Source organism: Arvicola amphibius, chromosome 5 (assembly GCF_903992535.2).
Source record: "Arvicola amphibius chromosome 5, mArvAmp1.2, whole genome shotgun sequence".
Classification (NCBI taxonomy): Eukaryota; Metazoa; Chordata; class Mammalia; order Rodentia; family Cricetidae; genus Arvicola; species Arvicola amphibius.
The window spans coordinates 121001418-121022718 of record NC_052051.1 but is presented as its reverse complement, the minus strand read 5'-3'; the positions used below and the strand labels follow the sequence as shown (position 1 = coordinate 121022718).

Sequence of the window (21301 nt, the reverse complement as noted above, 5' to 3'; positions counted from 1 at the left end):
CAGTGGCTGAGGTCAGTGGGTAAGCAGCAAGCCTTAGGTTTCCTTGGTGGGATAATTTCCTAACCATTGCTCCAAGTCCATATTGTGTAATTGTGCAAACAGCACGGTGACCTCTGGGATGCTTGGTTTGGCTTTCCCATAGTTAACCACTGCAGAGGGATTGATTAATGCTAATCTTTAACATGGCTCTATCGAGTACCTGCTTCCTGCCAGGCACAGTGCTGGGTGCCCTAGAAGCAGTCAAACACAATCTCCACTCCTCAGGCGCTCACAGACAAAGGCGAGAAGCAAGGCCATAGAGAACCTGTGAGTTGTGACATGATGCGACCAGGAGGGTTCTGGGAGTGATGCTGGAGCTGTCGGGCTGGGGAAGGAATCTGCTTTTCAGCCCTGTTGGGGAATGTGGTAGCCTGAGGGTAGCCACTGGAAAGTGGTAGGTATTTTTCTTTTAGTAGGAGGGCATACATTCAGAATCGTTCCCTCTGCTTTGGAGAGAAGTTGGCAGAGAAAGAAGGCTGGAGGCAGGTAGCCTTGATCCAGGTGTGCAGTGGTCCCTGACTTAGGTAGGCAAATGATCCTGTCCCACCTGGCTCTTGGGCTTATTTGCTCACGGTGATGGTGGGCATGCAGTGTACACTGTTCCCAGAAAGATTTTTGAGGCGAGAACTACAGAAATGGGTAAGAATGAAAGTTACAGAGGAAGAGTTAGGAGAGAACCCTGAGCTTCTGACTTAGGTCAGCAAACGATCCTGTCCAACCTGGCTCCTGGTCTTATTTGTTCGTTCAGTTAAACAGGATGATTGACAGTCTGTTGCATGTGTCAGGCGTGTAGGCTTGAAGGCAAGAAGGCAATCTGAGTTGAGAGGGAAGCAGCTGAACACACGGGCCTGGAGCTCAGGGAGTTGGCGACCATTGTACCTGTTGGTTTTGGAGATGAGCGTTTCTATTCCTGTGTGTTGGGGAATATTCTAGAACCAAAATAGTAAACATCCTTGGCTCTGGGGACTATGCTGGTAAAAGGGCCTTTGAATTCCCAGGTGCTGGCCTTGTGACTACAAGAAGGGAGTCTTCCAAGCTAGGCTTACATGGTGGCTGCAGCCTGATGTCATTGTCCGGGTCCTTTTGTTCTGAGCAGGTATTTACATTTTCAGGCCAAGGGCATTTGGGGATGATATCTCAGGGAGAAATGGAAATGCAAAACGACTTACTTACCCAATATAACATAACCTTTCTGAGAGAGAGATGGGGTGGAGGGCAGGGACTATCTCTTGAATCTTCCAGTGGATCAATGAATTTCACTTTTCTTTTAATGATTAGCTTGTTGAAAATTAGCCCAGGATGTGGCTATCAAGACTTAACATGAGTTTGTTCCTGATGGTTGAGATCAGGGCCAGTAAAGTCGGGCCTGTTTAAAGCAATAGTTTTCAGACTGTTTTCTTCCATTTGAAACACTTATTTTATTTTTAATTATGTGTATATGTGTTTCCAGGGGTGGTATGTGAGGGCAGGAGCCCTTGGAGGCCAGAGACACTGACTGGGTCTCCCTGGAGCTGGAGTTACAGGCAGTTATGAGCCACATGATGTGGAAGATGGGAACTAAACGCTGGTCCTCTGGGAAAGCAGTTCACACTCTTAATCGCTGACCCATCTATCCAGCCCCTCAGACTTTCTCTGTAAATCTAGACCCATGCTGGCCACACACTAAGGTGATATCGAGATCCATCCGTGGCCTGTGGCCTGTGACCTGTGACGTGGGCTGAAAACATTCATGAAGACCACTCAAGGGGACAGAGTAGTTGGGATATCATTACCGCTTCCTTAAAGGAAAATACAGTTTTAAGTGTATTTTTAAAAGTGCCATGTGCTTGATCTTTAACAAATCTCCTTCCAGCAAATTTATAGCCTCCCACAAATCTCACACAGGCTCCTGCATGTGTTCGGAACAAGTTAAACAAGGCTTTCGAAAGGAAGCCCAGTGGCTTGTCCCCTCTGTAAAGTCATCTTAACTCCACGTCACCATTATCCCTCCAGTTTGAGTGGCTAATCGCATACTTACCACAGTGATCTAATTTGCATTATCCCTGTCAAAGGTGTCACTCTGTGAATAGCTAAATTAACTTAGTCTTCCTGGAATGTACCCAAATGCTGAGAACCATTTAGGACCTTTCAAACTGATCTGGTCTATTAGCTCCATCTTGAGATAAGCAGAATAAATAAGTCCCCGCAATCAAAGGGAAGCTAATTGTAGCATCTCTCTCCGGCTCTGTGTCATCAAAGCCTGGCTGTCTCAAGCATGCCCTAATGGGGCTCATGATTTTGTTTGTTCTGCGTCTCATAATTCTTGGTTCAGTTTACATTTGCACTGTTAATATTCATTTTCCAAAATTTGTTGACATGGCTATTCATTTTTCAGGGATATTAATTCATTAGCCTTTCCTTTCAAGGACAGATCTGTGCATATCCACTGTCAGGCCAACAGCACAGGAGCCAGGGGCCAAGGCAGTGCTGTCGCCACACCCACGCGGCTTCTTCCCCCTCCTCAACCCGGGTTGACAATAGTTGCTATGAGCTGATGTTTTTCCAGTACCCATCTATGCTCACACAAAATGCATACATATTTGCGTGGTGAACATTTTTATGGAAATTAAAGCTGTATATTTCAAACTTAAATTTAAAAAAAAAATCAAAACTAACAGGCTTTCTCTCCAAAGTTTCGGGTAGATGTTTTTTTTTTTCCAGTTATGAAATGTAAATATAGCAACGTATTCATTTAGTCTATTGTAGGTGGACTTTAGTGAGTTTCGTTTTTAGGGTTTTGTTTTATTAGTCGAGTGCTGTGATAAACACTTTTGGAAACGTGTCCTAGAACAAGGAAAGTGGTAGATTAAGGTAGAGCTCTGTAGTTGTCAGACACTGGTGATCTGTGCCATCAATCTGGGCACAACTCACTACGATCCCTCCCAGGTTTCACCAGCAGGCTGGGGTTTATTAGTCAAACCCAGTCAAAAAGAGACTGGGGAACAGGCTCAGAATATTAATCCCGGTCATCTTTTTTTATAATAGCCTCTCCCTATACCCCCGTCCCAACCTCAGCCAATTTATGTTAAATGCTCTCACTCTTAGTATTTGCGTGTGCACACACACATACAGGCTCATACATGTGTACTTGCTTGCCAAGCAGGCTAGACTGGGCACACAGTAAGCCTCGGTGTTTCTCTTGCAGACTGAGCATCCACTAAGCTTGCGTGTTTCACTTGCATCTGCTTCGCTTGACCACCACTGGGAATTCAAGTACTTGCCACTCCACCTGGCTCTTTGCGAGTGAGTCAGGGGAACTTTATCCTCTGAGCTAGCCCCCCCCCCCCCCCATCTTTCTCTTACCATTTTGAAAAGCAGCCAGCTGAATTGGATTCTCCTCCTTGGCAGTGGCGAATGCTCTGGACATTTTGCAGTTCTCATGGATTTCTGCAGCGTTGCTTTAGTTCATCCTCACGCTCCGCGTGTTAGCCTACACCTTCTTCCGCCCTCCTTTTGCTATTGTCACCACCTAGGAAGGCTGGGTTGGTTATGCCGCCAAAGTTGGCTGCTGAGGTCCTCCTGCCCCTTTCTCCCGGCCTTGCTCAATTCACACACACCTACTCAGGGTAGCAGTTGGGACAATTATATAGCTATTTGGGGGATAGACATATGAAATAAGACAAATGTTCTAGATCCTTGACTTCCATCATTCAGTGATGTTCACTCAATTATTAGTCCGACAGACCAGCTGCTAGGAAAGGAATATGCTGAGGAGCAAAGGGGACATCATGTTGTCCTTGAGAATTTGCTTTTGGATTAAGAAGAGCCTCTACTCTACAAAGAAGATACTAGTGGTAAAGGGAGCGTCTGCGTTATTGCTTTGTATTTGGTCTTCCTCATGAGCACATTGATTGAGGCAGTAAGTATAGGCATTTTGTGATACTTCTATCCAAAGCCTTACAGGATTAGAAAACCTTCATGATGGTTTTATGTTTATCTGAAAGAATAGATAAATAGTTATTATTGGAAAACAAAGGTAAGATTTTTTTTATATGCCAGTAGACATTATAATACTGTTACCTAAAGTCATGTTAAAGCTGAGCGTGGTAGTTTACAGCTGTAATCTCAGCATTTGGGAGACTCAGGCAGAAAGATAGTCATGTGTTTAAAGCCAGCCTGGGCTATGGAGTGAGACCCTGTCTTGGACAAACCAAAATAGGTGGGGATAGGAGTACATAACACAATGTGTTTAGCTCTAATTATTCAGTAGTACTAGGATAAGCATTAAATAAACTACAAAGTAAAGAGTATAATTAATATATGTAATGCAATTCTAGGTAACTAAAAGCTTTAAAAATTGACTATATTTTAAAAAAAAAACCACACTAAAGAAAATCTAACTATGGATTTAACCTAAGCACCTAACAACTTCCTAAACAAAAAAGCAGAGGAAAATGTGCACATGTAAGGGTGTGTGGAGTGAATGTAAAAAGATGAAACGATGTTGGTAAAAACGCTGCATAGATGGAGAAGGACATTTGTATGTGCAGCGGTCAGTGAACGCAACTCGTATCAAGTACTGAAAATTAGCACCCTATCAAAATGGGCGGAGACCACAAACAGATATATAAGTCCGCATGTTTATCAGATTCCTATAACCTCTTGTAATCAAGGAAACTAAGGCCAACTATCATTTTGAAATCAAAGCCTCCCCCCCTTGTGTTTGATATGTGTAGAGTTGCTGGGTATTGAGGGCCGATTGTAGAAACATACACTTGTGAGTGTGGGGCCGTTCAAGGAGTTACTGACTGTGTGATTCGGCTCCTCTTCCTCCTCCTCCTGTTCTTTATAGACAGGCTCTCATGTAGCATAGGCTGGCCTTAAACTTGCTGTGGAGCCAAAGAGTGCCTTAAACTCTAACCCTCGCTCCTTGGTCTCCAAAGCGCTGGGATTGCAGTGAACCTCACCACACTTGGCTTTATGCGGGGCTGGGGATTGACCTTGGTGTTGTGCACACAAGGCAAGCCCTCTACCACCTGAACTACAGCCCCAGCCCTAAAACTTCCTGACTATAGTATTATACAAGGAGGAAATTTGTCCACTTGTTTAGTAATTGGCTAAATTGGTGATTGGCCAAGTTGTAGCACATCAGATACATTGAATTAAGAGGAGCATTTAGACATAACTGGGTTTTGTGTGTGTGTGTCGGGGGGGTTATGGCCTAATTCATTCTAGGTTTATGTTAGTTTCAGAGGTAGAAAAACAACATTATTTCTCCCTACCATTATAGGGGAACAAGCCTGCTTCAAAGCGGAAGTCATGTGCAAGACAAAGAAGATTCCCTAGTTATATAGCTATAGGAAATAGCAACTTGCGACAAGCCCAAAGCAAGGGAGGATGAAACATACCAGAGTCTAAACCTTCAAGTTACACTCAGTAACTTGAAGAAGTGCACTATTGCCTGGGTGCTAACTTATATGACTTTGTGGTCACAGATGGAGAAGCTGGCCAGTCACTCTGAATGTTGTCTCAAGTGGCCAAAGGGTCAGTGTCTTATTGCTGTGAAGAGACACCATGATCACAGCAAGTCTTATGTAGGAAAACATTTAATTGGGGCTGCTTTACTGTTTCAGAGGGTTGGCTACTTGCGGGAAGCAAGGCAGCATGTAGGAGGCATGGTGCTGGAGAAGTAGCTATATCAAAATTCTTTATCGGATTTGCAGGTACAAAGGGAGAACCCCTTGGCCTGGCTTGAGCATTTGAAACCTCCAAGCTCACCCCTAGTGACATACTTCCTCCAGCAAGGCCACACCTCTTAGTGCTACTCCCTTGGGTCAATGGGTCCCATTTTCATTCAAACCACCACAGTGTTAAGGCAGGGGCCTGCTTGTGTGAACTGAGCAATGCTCACTTGGTATGAACTGTCTGTTAACTGACACATTTCTATTATCTTCTATTCTTGAACTTAGAGAAATTATATTAGATATTCTTATGATATTTTTTCTTAGATTGTAATTCTTTTCCTTCCTGAGACTCCATAGTACCGAAGGCCATCACTCACTCAGCTTTCAGATCGCTTCTCATCTTACTTTTTCTAGGTCCTGCATTGATGACTGGACGGAAACTGAAGAATAGGTCATGGCACTAGAGAAGAGGGGGCATTCCTTCTCTGTAGGTTCCTGGCGTAGAGTAAGCACTTTCAAGCTTCAGGACTCATGGTGTGAAAAGTAGGTCAGATATCTTTGAAACTCTTGGTTCTTAGAACCCACACAGTTTCCAGAGTTCCTTACTTGCTCTTGGGAGCTGCCCAATTACTACTCGTGCAGTGATATGCGACACAGAGCCTCCAATTTGGTTTTTGGTTTAAAGAAGTTTCTACTTTCTGCTTCTACATGCATTGTTGGTCTTTGTTGGCTGATTGCTTGACCAAAGCTTAATATATGTTGTGGTAAGACGCAAGATAATGGGTACAGAGTGATAAAACCTCTTCTTCTTCCTTTAGTCATTAGGTTCTAGGCTCCTTTTCTTATGGGAAATTAGCTTCTGCCACATTGTAATCATGCTTTGAAAACCTTGTCTCTGGAGTTTTCTTGTGGATGTAGCAGTTGTGATTAGATGTTTTTTGTCGACTAACTGTTCAGGACATGGTCAGGCTCCCACCACAAACCAGAAATGGTTCAGGCACGTATCCAGCATATTTGACATCAAAGTCTGGGAGATATATTTATTTACCCAGTACTTCAGTGGAGTCCCGGGTCATGACATAGAAAACTCAGTAGGAGAGCCAATCATCCACTCTTTAGGTGACCCTCCCAAGCTTAGAGTTCTTGATAGCACTTGATCTAAATCTTCCTGGTTCTGGCCATCAGGATCCAAACGCACTTAAATGTCAGCATCGCTGAAGGCTCTTGTGGAGTGGAGCACACTAGCTATGACGGTTTACACTCTAAATAAAAACTTTCATAGAGGGACTGCAGTCTCTAACATGACTTCTTTTGTTTTTATGTGAGACAAGACTTCACTCTATAGTCCTGGCAGTCCTAAAACTCACAATGTAGACCAGGCCGGCCTTGAACTCACAGCGATTACCCCTGCCTCTGAGGGTACTAAGATTAAATGCCCACCATGCCCAGCACTAACATGGTTTTCTGTCAGACCTTATAAACAGAGGTGGGCCTAATAAAGTATTATCAGGGTAACTTGAAGGCGTCAAGAAGGGAATAACCTGAATTGAGTCATGTAACATTTTTAACAAGCTCATAACATACAATACAATAAGCCTCCTCATGCTCCCATGTCCCTAGGTAGTGGGGCAGAGTCAATATTAGCACCCACAGGACAGGTGAGGAAATAGGTGTATGGAGAGAGACTGGGCACTGAGGTAGTTTAGCGACTGATATCAAAACAGCCGTCAAGCTTCCTTTCATTTGTGCAGAGCAGTTTTTACAGAAATGTGGCTTCTTGGCCTAAAGAATAGAAAATGATCTACTGCCTCACTGTACAAGAGAAGTGTGGTTCTACCATGGAGCAGAAAGTCCCATCAAAGGCAAGAAGGAAGATGAAATCTTGGAAAAAGAACCAATTCTATCTTATGATTATTCTTGTTTAAAGAAGTGGATGTCAGAAAGATAGGAAAAAATTAAAACCCCATATTAATTCTCTTTTTAAAAATTGTTGTGTTTGTGTGTATGTATGTGAATGATGTGTTCTATACAGGTGCATATGTGCATAGTATATATGGAAGTCAAAAGACAGCCTTGTAAAGTTGGTCTCTCCATCCATCTGACAAGACTTCACGCACCTTTATCGCTCAGACCCCTCATGCTGACTACTCTGCCCATGAAGATGCTGGCCTGTCTCATAAAACAAATAACAACAAAATCCTTTGTGCATCTTGCTAAAAATCCTATGACATTTGCCGCGGAGTTTGGGGTGTGTGGTTCAGCGGTGTAATCCTATCGTTGTAGCTGTAGCCAAAGTGCCAGAGACTTATCATCCCAGAAGAAATTACTCTGTTTAGCCAAAGTGGAGCTGGGCAATGCATAATAGCTGGAACAGAGTGTAAGTGGCATCATTTGTGCCAGTCTTGCGCACTTTGCTGGCTAGTCTCTAAATTGCCTCTGTTGTCTGAAGAGCTATGATTAAAGAAATGAGGTGTTTTCTTTTCTAGACAGCCCTTCGGTTGTTCCTGCAAACACTCGCAAGGAAGAACCTCGTGGCACAACTTTTTATTTTTCTCCTAGGGCAACTCACCTCAGAGAGCAACTGAACGTAAGCAGGGAAGTCAATGCCTGTCATACTGCTAATGAAGCCAGTCCTTGTGTCTCCCGATGGGCACTGTGACCCATAGAGATGGGTCTATGGACTTGTACCTTGAAGCCCTTAACTCTATACCTGAGAAGACTAAAGGGGTCTGAATGAGAATATTCTTTTCTGGAAGCAGCCTGCAGCTCTCCCCATCCATCTAAGCCAGACTATTTCTGCCATTGCCTCTTCCAGGTGGGAGAATGACAGCCAAGGGTTTGGAACAGCTGGGCATTGGAAAAGACCTGTAAGGGAATGTGTTTCAAAGGGACAGGTTTATTTTTTTAGACCTTATTCTGTCCGCCGCCTTTTTCCTTGTTTTTCATTCTCCTTCTGGGTTTCTTGGCTTCCTGAAGAATGGCTGTCGGTGTGGTATATATGGTGTTGCCATCTGCTCTGTTCTTCCCCTCTCCTTTGGGTTTATTTCCTTCCCTCTTCCCCTCTTCCTCCTCTCTTCTCACCCGTGAAAGTCAGGCATAACACAAATCAATGTCTCCTCTTCCTCTGGCTCTGAGACAGATGGCGGTGACTCTGGGATGGGGACAGTTCCAAAGTTTCTGTTACACAGGTACTGGGAGGCTCTGGAGCTGGGGATGGGGAGGTGAGGGGACAAAGGGGCTTGTCTTCAAGCCCAGCTTCCTGTGCCCAGCTTCCTGTGCCTACTGAATCTCCTGCAGAATGTCCCAGAAGCTGTCGCAGCCCGGGCAGATGCTTCCTCCTGACCCAGTCTGCATTCAGCTTTGTGCACTGTAAGGCATACAATGCAGGCCAGGAAAGGAGTTTTGTGGGCAAGGTCATTGTAGCTCCAAGTTCTTCCGTCCTCAAATCCAGATCCGTTTGCTCTGCCTCTACCCATTAGGATGGCTAGCCCCACAGACATATTTGAAAAGTATGTATTTGCTGTTACCTGTGCCTCTATTCAGACTTGGACGGTTTTGCATACAGTGTGTTCTAGAATTTCAACCTGCCACAGGTCAAGGCTTGATGTGTCTTATGATTTATACCGCATGTTTGTTACCACCTCTGCTGTGAGGCAGGACCTCACTGTGGAGCTCAGACTTGCTTCAGACTCAAGATCCCCCTCATGCTCCTGGTGATGGGATTATAGACATGCTCCACCATGCCTAGTTTATACTTACCTTCCAGCATATTTCAATGGAATATAGTTTATTTTTTTAAAGCAAGCTTTTCAAGTCTATGTATTTTTTTTTTAGGTCTTTTTTCATTGGGAACAAAGTTCAGGTGTTTTGTTTTTGTTTCTAGTCTCCCCGCCCCCAGAAAGTGTCAAGGAACAGGTCACATGATGCAGTGTCATGAAACTAAATAAATGGGAAAATTTGCTTAGCATCTGGATTTATCTGGAAAAGGCACATTTTCAGCCAAATTTTTAAGCTTCACTTGTAGGTATGAATACCTTAGAACTCCCTAGTTGCCATGGTGATAAACATGTACAGTATAAACAAGCTAGAAATAGGCTTGATCGGGCTAGCCGTTGGCTTACTTCTGCACCAGGTGTGCGAAATGCATCACAAGGAAACTTGGTGGCTGCTTCTCCTGGAAATGACATGATAAATTTTGTACACTTTTGGTGAACATAAAATTGCCCCCAAAGAATATAATTCATGCAATAAGGTAGGTTCATTAACTTTAAAAATATTGACTCCATGGGCAACTTTTGAGTGATATGAGGCTCCTCTAAGATAACTGTTGAGAGACAGGAGTTGGTAGTGATAGATCCAGTTTCTCTGTCCCAAGATGGGGGGAAATAGGTCAAGACTTCAAAGAGTCCAGATATTTGATCCAGACATTCAGATTTAAGGCGTAGGTTCTCTTTATTTCTCTACACCAGCTGGTTGGTCTAGGGGAAGGGATGCTATCGCTTCTGGGATCCGTAGCTCAGAGTCTACACCCAGCTCTGTGGCTCTCATTCTCTGAGCCATCAGCCCCTGGCCCTGCAGGCATGTCACCGCCTCTGTTCTTGGCTGCCGCACACTGGGAAATAAAGTGTGATTTCTGAGCTCTGGGGTTGGGAGGAGAAGTTAGTGTTGTGTGGCCTCTGGTCATCTTTCTCACATACAGAGAAATGCCCTCTGCTCTTGTCGACCCCACCTTTTGCCCCAGTGCATGCTGGTGTAAAATGAGAGAACCATCACACTGGAATGGATTCTGACAGGCTTCTCTCTGAACTCCCAGGCAAGACCACACTCGCGTGAACTCAGGGAAAGGAGAGTCATCCCTGTCTAGAACAGTTTCCCAGGAGAGTGATTCCAGAGCTCTGGCTACCTTCTGAGCTGTAGCGAGCTTCCCTGTCAGGAAAGGCATTTACAGTAAGCCCGAAACCTTCATGCTGAAATGTAAACCCATTATCAGCTGCTGCATAGGCTGCTAGGACTTGGAGTCCACCCTGTGCTCGTCATCTGGGGTGACTAATTTGTCCTCCCTTCCCCCACTTGAAGTGGAATAATCTCTTTCAGCTTTGGTATGCTTTCCCGGGAGCCCAGGATGAAGCTTGGCGTCATGTATGTGCTCCCTCTGCATTGAGGTGGATGAGCAGACTCACCAAACGGCTTCACATCCCTAATCCCATGTATCCGTCTCAGCATGAGCTTTGCATGTAAGCCGTGATTTCACTAATGCTACCTCATAATCCGTGTCTCAGAACTTTGTCTCATGGTAACTCTTTGGGCCAGAAAAGACTTCTCCTGAATATCAGACAAAAGTTCTCCCAAGTCCTCTCAAGCTGCTTTGTTGAGTCCTGTATCAAGTGATGGACAGTGTGAATCTCTTCAGAGGGAGGCTTGGTTTGAACAGTTTGAGACCTTCTTTTAGTTGCTGTGACTGCAGTATCTCCTCTCTGCTACCCTTAGACTCTCATTTGCTATCTTTTTCTAGGTTGGAAGCATCCTATTTCTAAACAACCTAGAATAATGTAGAATGCTTTAATATTTTCCTGCTCTCAGTAAATCAACTAAAGCAGCTTTAGGGACCCCTTGCATTTGCATTCTAGTGCTGTGTCTACAAGGAGGTCAGAATGGGCAGAAAATCAAGGACCTCTTTTCTTGTGGCATGTTTTATCTGATTGTCAGGCTGGGGTTTGTGAGCTTCAGAAGATACACAGACTCCCATCGCCCTGTCCTCTGCTTTATTATTTTTCTTTTTTAAGAACTACAGCAGAATTGATTGCAGATGATGGTATGTGACTGGAGGAAAGCCATGCCATTTCCAAAGCTGTGTGAGGGACAAGTATCTTGTACGAGGCTCTGTCACCATGATGGGCATGGATCTGGGAGAAGCTTGCCGGTGTTTGCCGACTGCTGCTGTTCTTCACTCAAATTCAGGGCTTCGCCTTACTCAGGGAAAGTGGCAAACAACCCATGCATCTGTCTGTGCAAAGGAATGTCCTTTCCCCGGCTACCACAGTGGGCGCTTACTAAGCTGTTTCTTCTCAGGTTGTTGGGGAGTGCCCTCACAGCAGAAGGGCAGAGGTTCAGGAGACCTCCCTGTGTCTTCTGTTGCCTTGCCTGTAGCCAGTGAGTTCTGCTACTATGCCTACTATACTCTATTAACTTCAGAGTTGGCCCGGGAACTCAGAAGAAGCTGGGGGGCGGGGGAATGATTTTGTAAGAATGCACACTGGCAAGGCTGTAAATGATAAAATGTAAGTAAAGGGGAAGGGAGGCTCCATGCTGCCAGTTAAAATAATGCTGAGCTGTTGCAAGCCTGTCCAAATTGCTATTATGTTGCGGTTTCTAGATACAAAGTAGGAGGACGGGCTGGCTTCTCGGGAGAAGCAGTCCTTACAGGAAAGGGCCTGGAATGCTGTCTAGCCAGACGCCAACCACAGGCTTCTGTGGCTCACTTACCCTGTGTTGCAGCTCTGAAAGCTTTGTCATGTGGCAAGGGATGGAGAAACACATAGGCCCTGGGCCGACTAGTGCTGGCAGATGGTGGGGGATGGGAGACTGGGGGGGGGTACCTGCTTAGGTGGGCGCGTGGCTCACTTGCAAGAACAAATGAATTCCAGGTAGAACAGACTTGTTTGGCTGTAACATTTAGGCTGCCTTTACCCACATTACATAGAGCCCCTCCCCTCTTCAGGCATCATTGAAGCCAAGACCACTGAAGCTTGCTAGAGGAGTTTAGCTCCCTGGGTATACTGTATAGAGATTACATATAGGCTTATTTATATTCTCTAGAATGCTTTCTAAACAGGGACAAGAAAACGAAACACGTTCATGAAAAAGCTACCTGAACAGCACACGGAGGTAACCTGGGAATGTGGCTTACGTTCCAGGACCTTTTATCCCAGACTTACAAGTAGATATTTTGGGCAAAAAGTATTCTCCATTAAACATTCTCTTTCACATAAGCTGTATTAAGTATATTTGTTCATAGAAAGAACCTGTCCGCTATGTGCAGCAGATACATTCTGTAGGTAGTATGGGTAATGAGAATGCATGTTCTTTCCTTTGAATTTTAATTTTTTTCTTAATTTATTCATGGAATAAATATTATCCTCCTTGTCCACTGGATGTTTCCCAGATTCCCAATATTTCTGCCACCACAGAACCCTCATGGCAAAATCATTCACCCAAAACAGAAATGAGACCAAATTCACGATGTTAGGTACTATCAGGTTATGAAATAAATAAATAAATAAATAATAAAAGAATAGAAAATGTGTGTGACAGAGAAAAAACTCGTCCCTGGTGGTCAGCGGTGGATAGGTGGAGATAAAGGAATCAAAGGAATGTATCACTTCTACAGGAAATAGTAACCTCCAAGTTATGGGGTTTGTGTGTTCCTACTAGAGCAGGAGTGTGTGGGGGTGTGTGCACACATGTGCATGTGTCTGTCTGTCTGTTTGGCAGCCTGGTGCCCCTCGCCTGTCACACTGTCATCTGTGCCGCTCATCCCTTTTGTCTTTACCATCACGAGTAGACGTCCGTGTCCTAGATAACAATACAGTCGCGGTTTCCTCTTTTCGTTGTTGAGACACTGTCCGTGAAGCTCATTTTGAGATTACTGGGTGTCTTTTGAGCATCCCCCCCCCTCCTTTGAAAGACAGGAGGGGGCAGGAAGTGGGGTGTGGACTGGGCGTGGTAGGGTGACTCCTCTTCCCAGGTTCTGAAGGATTATTGTGCTTTGCTGTGCCTTCCTGCCTACCCGCTGGCCCAGTCATGACAGGGAGCTGCTCACTGAATCCCATGTGTTGAAAGGCGAAGTATAGATTACTGGGACTGGTGTGAGCTAGGCACCTGTGTGGAGAGTCACTTTGATTGCTTAATTGGGGACTGTGTAAACTGAGAGACAGCAGAGTGACCTTCTAAGTTCAATTTTATCTTGACACCTCTTAGGGTTTTTTTTTTTTTTTAAAAGGAAGTCATGTGACCATGATGACCTTAGTGGTCACAGCCATGCTGCTAACTCATTGGCAGCTGGTTTTGTGATCAAGAATCTCGCTTGCAGCATTTTGTTCAGTCCTCAGAGCTCTGGCTGCATGAACATTGTCCCCATTTTACAGGTGAGTAAAGTGAGGCTTCAAAAAGTTAAAGGTTCCGCAAGGATGGGGCTTTTGTGCGACCTCATCCGTTCTTCTGCTTTTCTCATCATCTGTCCGTCCTCTGCTCTTCCCAGTCCTCTTCCTGTTCCGAGGTCAAGGTGACCTCGGTGGGCTGATACTGACTAGGCTAGGGTCATTTGAAAGGAGACAATATTTGAACCCCAAGCCTTTCCCCTTTTCTGTCTGCTTGCTGTCACTGAGGCTGTCAGCACAGCCCCTTTGAGACAGGAGTTGAAAGTCTGTCTCATCTCCCCTGGCCAACAGCTTTGGATTAGCTGTACCAGAGAGCTGGGAAGTGGCCCATCAGTCAGCATGCCTGGGGGAGGTCAAGCCAGCCAGGGCTTGCCTGTGCCCTGACTGGAACAGGAGCATGTCCTGGCAGCAAGCCCTTGACGAGTATTTTATTCAAATGAAATAATGCACGTTAAGAGATCTTTAAGAAGCTGGGAATACATTTGCAATAATTGTCCTGAATCCTCGAAGAGTCACCATTGTAGCTGTGCCTGTGCTTTGAAAGTCTGGGAGCGTATACCTCGAGCTGCACGTGAAGCACACACAAACCCTGAGCTGCATGTGAAGCCGTGTGTGTGTGTGTGTGTGTGTGTGTGTGTGTGTGTGTGTGCAGACATATGCTCTCCAGATCTTCACCTGCTTTTCCCAAGAAAAGGCATTGTTCTCCTTGCACAACACCAGGGTCCTTCCGAGTGCTTCAGCCGTCACTGTAAGCCTACATTGGCCCATTCGGATCTGTGGCATTTATTGACTGTTGCACCATTAAAAGTACATGGTTTTCTGTAGAATGGGGAATTCAATACCTGCTAAATTGGATCAATATAAAAATTTATGAACAATGCAGTCCTTGTTGAGGAACTTGTTACTCACGTCCATGTGATTCTCTGCAGGGGGGTTCTGCCCCAGGGAGCACATCCATATTTAGTGTGTGCTGAAATATTCATGTCCCCTGATTAGCTGGGCTTAATTGCTGGATCTTCGTCCCCTCTATGATGTGTCATTAGGGCGCAGCCACCTTGAAATGTAAGCAGGGACAGCCAGTCTATTGCGCTATCTTTATTTTGTATGACTGTGTTTCCAAAACTCTTTGTATATATTTGTATATATAATTTTGTGTTGTCATCAAAATTAAACAAGTCAAAATCTGTGTAGTGTAAAATATTGCTACTAATATTTAATAGTTATAGTTCAAGTATTACATAGTACATTTAAAGAATATATATTCTACTTTTCAGATGTTTTTATATTTCAATATCAAATGGTCAGAATAATCATTATGCACAGGTAGTATTTAAGAAGCACAATTGTTTGCAAGAATGTGGTTTTACAAGGGATCTGGGGACACTGGTATGGATGCCTGCCTTCACAGGTGGTATCCGGACCATGGACTGGTGACTTGGCACCACCAGCTGTGTAATACTCCCTTACCTAATGGTGTCCTGGTGCTTCCATGATGAAGGGGCTTTCCAAGAACTGAATTTCAGCTGTGATTGTGAAAGTAACTCAGAGGCCATTGGCCTGTCAAGGGAATTGGCAGGAAAATTGAAAAGAGAAAAGGCTACTGCGTTCGGAGCTGACCAAGGGCAGCAGAAAGTGATTTGCATGCAGTGTGCAATCTTGTAGATGATGCTTAATGAGTTTTCAGTTTCAAAACTGAACAGCCTTTCTCAGGCTCCGACCCAGCAGGTGCCCCTAGCTGGAATCCTAGCAGCAAATAGGAAGCCACCGAATGGGCCTGATTGTCTCCATCTGGCAGAGAGCGCTGCCCTTGTGCCAGGGATTTTGTTCTTTGTGTGTCTGAATCAGAGCTCCTGCCGTGTGGAGGGTCTAGGAAGGGTAGCTGAATGAGGCTGCTTTCCGGTGCACTTGTCCCTGCCCCTTGCAAGGACAGCTGGGACATATGCGATCATTCACTACCCACAGAGATAGGACATACAAAGTGACGTGCTGCCAGGTTAAAGCCTGGAGGAGTCTTAGAGACATGGCACTATAAGCCTTAAAACAAGAGTATTAGAAGGCAGGGAGAGATGCAGATCCACAATCAGCTAAGTGTTCCATCAGCACCACAGAAAGGCTCACCTTCCCCTCCCTGCTCCTGCCTGAGGGTACCACAGATCTTGGCACTACACCACCAGTACAGATACTTCTTCTCTACCCAACCACATGCATGTACAAGAACATTCATGCGTAGGTGTCCCAAAGGCAAGAGAGCAATGACACACCAAGTCTGGAGCTTCCATGAGGCACACAGTGGAGTAGACATGAAGCTAGGGTTCCTTAGCTATCTGCTCTTGAGCTGTTTTCCTATCCAGCCTCCACACTTCAATTTCCTCAGTGTCTGAAGAAGGGATAATGTCTGCCACTGAGCATCACCATGTGGGGATTAAATGAGATGCTGTATGCAGTGTGTTTGTGTAATACGATGAAGCGTGGAAAGAGAACATTCTGCCAACAGTATGTGTTCAGCCAATGTTGCATTTGTCTCTTACCCTTGAATGAAGAGGTCACTGTGTGAAAGAAAGAGTTGGCATTATCTGTCGTCTTCCATAAAATGTAAGACCAAAGTGTGTCATTATATGGAGGACTGGGGCAGAATGAGGCTAAGTATAGAAATTTGTATATGGAAGTTTCCCTGTCCCAACTGCCTGCTCCCAAATAACTAATGTAGAGGCTAAATATAAATTATAAATTCTCAGCCAATAGCTCAGGCTTATTACTAACTAGCTCTTACATTTCAAGTTAACCCATATTCTTTATCTATGCTCTGCCATGTGACATTACCTTTATTAGCATCATTTCCTGCTCTCTCTGTGTCAGCTGGTGACTCCAGATTCTGCCCTTTTTCCTCCCAGCATTCCCCTAGTCTGGCTCTCCTGACTAACCTTGTTCTATTCAGCTACTGGCCAGTCAGCTTCTTTATTAAACCAATCACAGCAACATATAGTCACATAGTGTAAAGGAATAGTATTCCACAGCAGAAATTCCCTTATCCCACAGTAGAACAGAAGTAGAGGCATCCTTGCAATGAATGACACGGCTTACACAAACACCTCCTGAGCCAAACAAGCACAGGAGGAAGGACAGCACCCTCAAAGTGCACCCTGGATGAAGTCACCCCCACAGGGCAGGAAGACCAGAACAGCCTATGGTAGGGAGTGCCTAGTGGTACCCATACTGAAAAGAGATGCTTCACGTGACACAGTCCTCCATCCCTGCCATGTTGCTGGAGCCTTTGATCCTTCGATGAGTGGGCTGTTCAAAAGCCTACGTCCCAGGAGGATGAGCCAAGTGACAGAGGTAGAGTTTAGCAGCCTAGACAGAAACACTGGATGATGATGATGATGATGATGATGACGATCATCATCATCATATTGTGTTGTATTAGAGAATACCTGCTTAGCTCAACAGAGCAGGCTTGAGTTTGCCCCTTATTGTTAGTAAGAGCAGAATGGAGGTAAGTGCTTCCAGAGGCCACTCATCGCCTTGTAGGGCTGATGGGATTCCAAGGGCGTTTTAGAGAGCACGACACCCTTTGTCTCCTGCCGATAATGTATGGGGCTGCTTCTCTGCTCAGCATGGAAAAACCTCCAGGAGAGTCGGTCTGTTCGGTCCTCACTTGTGTCCTGGAGCTGGACACCCTAGCTGACTCGTCCTTAAGACTATTTCCACAGTTCAGGTTTACTCTGGGAACAGACTGTCCAAAAACAACAACTGCCTAGCTTGACTGTTCGCATGTTACCAAATGTCCAGGTGGTATAGCTGCATTTGGGTGCCCACAGCACAGAGTGAAGCTAGCTGGCCAACAACCTTGAGAACTGGGACTTTTCCTCCTAGAGACATGAGAATGTATGCATTTGTCACCTGCGTGTTCTAAATCCGAATGTATCGAGACAGTGACAAGGTTCCACGTCAGCTTTGCATAAGCTCCCTGTGAAAATTTCACAGATGGGACTACTGAGATGGCCCAGAAGGTAAAAGCACTTGTCACACAAACCTGGAAATTCAAGTTCAATCCCCCAGAACCCACAGTGGAAAGAGAAGATCAAATCCTTCGTGTTTTCCTCTGTCTGACCTTTGCACCCATGTGGGCCACCACATGTGCTCACCCTAACTCATACAGGCCCAAATAATAAAATAGTGATGATGGTGATAAGATAATAATAATCAATTAAATAAAAATGTTTCAAAATTCACAGAGATCTAAGAGACAGCATTCAAAGCCTTGGGACTCGGTGGAATCCAGGACTAGGCTGCCTGTGCCAGCCTCTTTCCCTGCTAACTTTAAACTTGACAGGCAAACAGGCATGCACATGTGTTGAGAGCTCCCCATGACTGTGGGGGACAGGCAGGGGACCGCCTGTTGGCAGAGATGCCTTCTGTGCCTCTGTTGAGAAATGGTCAACAATGAACTCGTTTTATTCTGTCTTCTTTCCATCAAAAGGGCCAGAGGAATGAGACAGGAAAGAAAACAGCCCATTTCAGTTATTATTCTCTTGCCAGGCTTTTTATTGTCTTCTCAATACAAAAATAACTCCCTTTAAAAATATCCACCGAATCAAAAATACTGAAAACAATTTAGAGCCACCCAGAGCCCGCTGGGTGTCCATTAGAATGCCCTTTCCAATTTATTGTTCGATTTACATTTCATTTCTCTCATCATCATGCATGTAAACTTCTTTTAAGCAAAGTTTTGATCCATGAAAAACTCATGCACATTCCTGTCATGCAGTCATGTAGGGTATGGCAGTATGCTGAGCCATGCTTTGTGGTGCCAGATGCTCTGTGGAGCCTTTAGAAAGTGATTCAGGCTTGCAGTTGCCCCAGCTGAGCACTGTGGTCCCTTCCTCGCTCTCAGACATCCCGTCCTCATGGCACACCAGTGTGTGAAGTTTCATAGCATCACAGAGTTAATATCCATCACAGATGTTTGTTGACTTGGAGGCACGTAGATCTTAGCATGCTGAACACATTCTTATGTACCCGCCTTTTCATATTTGTCTGTGGAAACCACCCTCAAATTCAGGAGACTCTTTGGGAACTGTCTGCCCCCCTTCCTTGGGAAGCATCTTCCATTTGGAGAAGCACAGAGCTGCCCTGTGCACATGCTATGGTCCAGCAGTCCCTCCGACGGTGTGATCCTATTATGGACCCTTCTGGTGTGGCTGTGGTGGAAGTAGCCACTCTGTCTCCCCATATGGATAGTTCGTGATGTTGGGGAGAGGATCTGCAATATTTTATGCCAGCTTTGCCCTTCCATCCTTCCAAGTCCTGCAGACAACCCAAGATGTAAGCCCCAGATGTAAGAGAATGAGCTAGGTAGAAGCTGACAAGGCTCCTAGAATTGACCCTTGTGTCTATACCTGGGTCTTTTTAAGCATGTGTCCGGTCCTGGTGTGTTTCATGATTTTCACCAGGGATTAGGTGGTGTATGATCTCCTAGGACCCGCCGATCAGGTTGCATGCCAGTGCCAATGCTGTGGAGCTAAGGCAACAGCCCCAACCGTGGAAGGGACTGAACCTTTCTCTTCACCAAACTGTAAACAAAACAAATCTCAGAAAGATTGTATAGCGGGAGCACTGTGGTATTTGTACTGAGAAACCGTCACATAAACCTTGTATCTGAACAGCAGAGTGACCTTTTCTGAGGGGCCTCAGCCCTACACCAGACGCAAATACCACCAGATTGCTTGGCATTTCCTTTTTAAATTTCAAGCGTTTCTGGTTTCAAATCAGCGACTGATCTGTTGGTTTGTAGCCTGTGTACAATTAAGTTAGTCACACTGCTGTTGGAGTCTAAGGAACCCAAGTACTTTGAAGCCACTGCCCACCTCCCACACGTCAAGCAGGGGCAGGGAGAGTGATGTGATCTTGTGAATTGTGCGCTGCCTTGCCAGGCCACCATCCAGGAACACATCTGTTTGGGTCTCAGCTCACACTGAGTCCTTGGAGAAGCTACAGAGCGGCTATGTGAGGAAGCATCTGTTATGATTCCATTTCTAGGGTGCAGCACACTGCAGAGTGCAGGGGTGAGCAGCCTGGGTTACCTACTGGGCTGCAATAGGAAGGCAGATATCCACAGTTTGGGGGCAGGCAAAGGCTCGCCAAGGTGGGTGCAGAGCCGATACAGTGAATGTGTTTGTAGTCCTCCCATCTCTGGCCTGGAGAGTCACAGAAGTCCCAACTGGGGCAGGAGCCTATGCAGCCAAATTCTGTATTCAGAATGCAAAGTTGTTCTGATTCTGGTCATAATGCTTAGCTCTCCACTATTAAAATCTACTGAGGAACTTTCTTTCCAACTTCTATTAACCTGAGCAAGATGTCTGGGGAATGGTGTCTGGGTGGATGGAGGTTTGCTCTTTGGAGCACAACGTAGCATCAGGATTCTGACTGTGTTTATCAGTCTATTTAGTTTAGAAAGAATCTACCCAGTCAATCAAGGCTATCTGGAAGGAGATGAGGAAGGGGTTAATAGCAAGAAAATTAACAACTGGAAGAAGAGCCCACTCATAAAAGCAGCTCTTCCTTTCTTTGAGCTGAGCGATGGGAAGTCAAGTTGCCTACATGTTAAGCAAGTGCTCCTCCACTGAGCTATATCCTGTTTGTAGTCGTCGTCCGCCTCTCCCCACCCTCCCAGCTTTTCTGTCTATTGTGCTTTTGCTTCCTTCCTTCCTTCCTTCCTTCCTTCCTTCCTTCCTTCCTTCCTTCCTTCCTCCTTTTTCTTCCTCCCTCCCTCTCTCTTGTCTCTCTCTTGTCTTTTTTTGTGGAGAGGCTTTGTTTTGTTTGGTTTCAGACAGGATTTCCTAAGGTAGTCCAGGCTGGCTTCAAACTTCAGATCCTCCTGCTTCAGCCTTCTGCTCAGGCATCAGTCCTTGTGCTTTAGAGTTAAGCGGTCCCTTCATGCTGTCGCTATCACACTTAACTCAGGAAAAGCCTTTCGAATAAAGAGATGTGCTCTCTACCCTGAATTTACCATCTAATTGCGGGTCTACCCCACACAGGAACGACTTTTCCCGCTGTATCTAGAGTGACTATATAACCAGCTCACCTAAGACCCTGACCTCTTTGTATTGTTCCTGAGATTAATGCATTCCCATTCTCAGACGAGTCCCCTTTAGGGTAATGGATTTTTTTTCCCCCACATAGCTATGCTAATTGAAGGAAGGGAAGGAAATGAGCTTGTCTAACCATGGGTCCTTTCCTTCTGCCTCCACAGCTCCACTTGGCAGCCCTGGCATCACTCAAGGGAGACATAGTAGAGCTGAATAAACGTCTACAGCAAACAGAGCGGGAACGAGATCTTCTGGAAAAGAAGTTGGCCAAGGCGCAGGTAAGGGACCTGGATGGGTGTGTGTTTGTCTAACTTCTTTGTTTAACAGTGAGTGTGTATGTGTGTGTGTGTGTGTG

General features: G+C 45.3%; 1 protein-coding gene across 7 annotated transcripts in view; it reads left to right on the top strand.

The window, feature by feature from the left end:
* The window catches only part of Mcc (MCC regulator of WNT signaling pathway), a 292443-nt gene that overhangs the window by 161427 nt on the left and 109715 nt on the right, over nt 1–21301 (top strand). For 2 of the 7 annotated variants that reach the window (XM_038330393.1, XM_038330388.1), the window contains exon 2: nt 21111–21224. Coding sequence is in view for 4 of the 7 variants with exons in the window: in XM_038330388.1 (XP_038186316.1) it covers nt 21111–21224 (114 nt within the window). In the remaining 3 variants the exon portion in view is untranslated. Of the gene's footprint in view, nt 1–173; nt 434–1037; nt 1136–3901; nt 3938–13701; nt 13847–21110; nt 21225–21301 lie in introns of those variants that run through there. The other 5 variants (XM_042055085.1, XM_038330389.1, XM_038330391.1 and 2 more) reach the window with 5 other exon arrangements.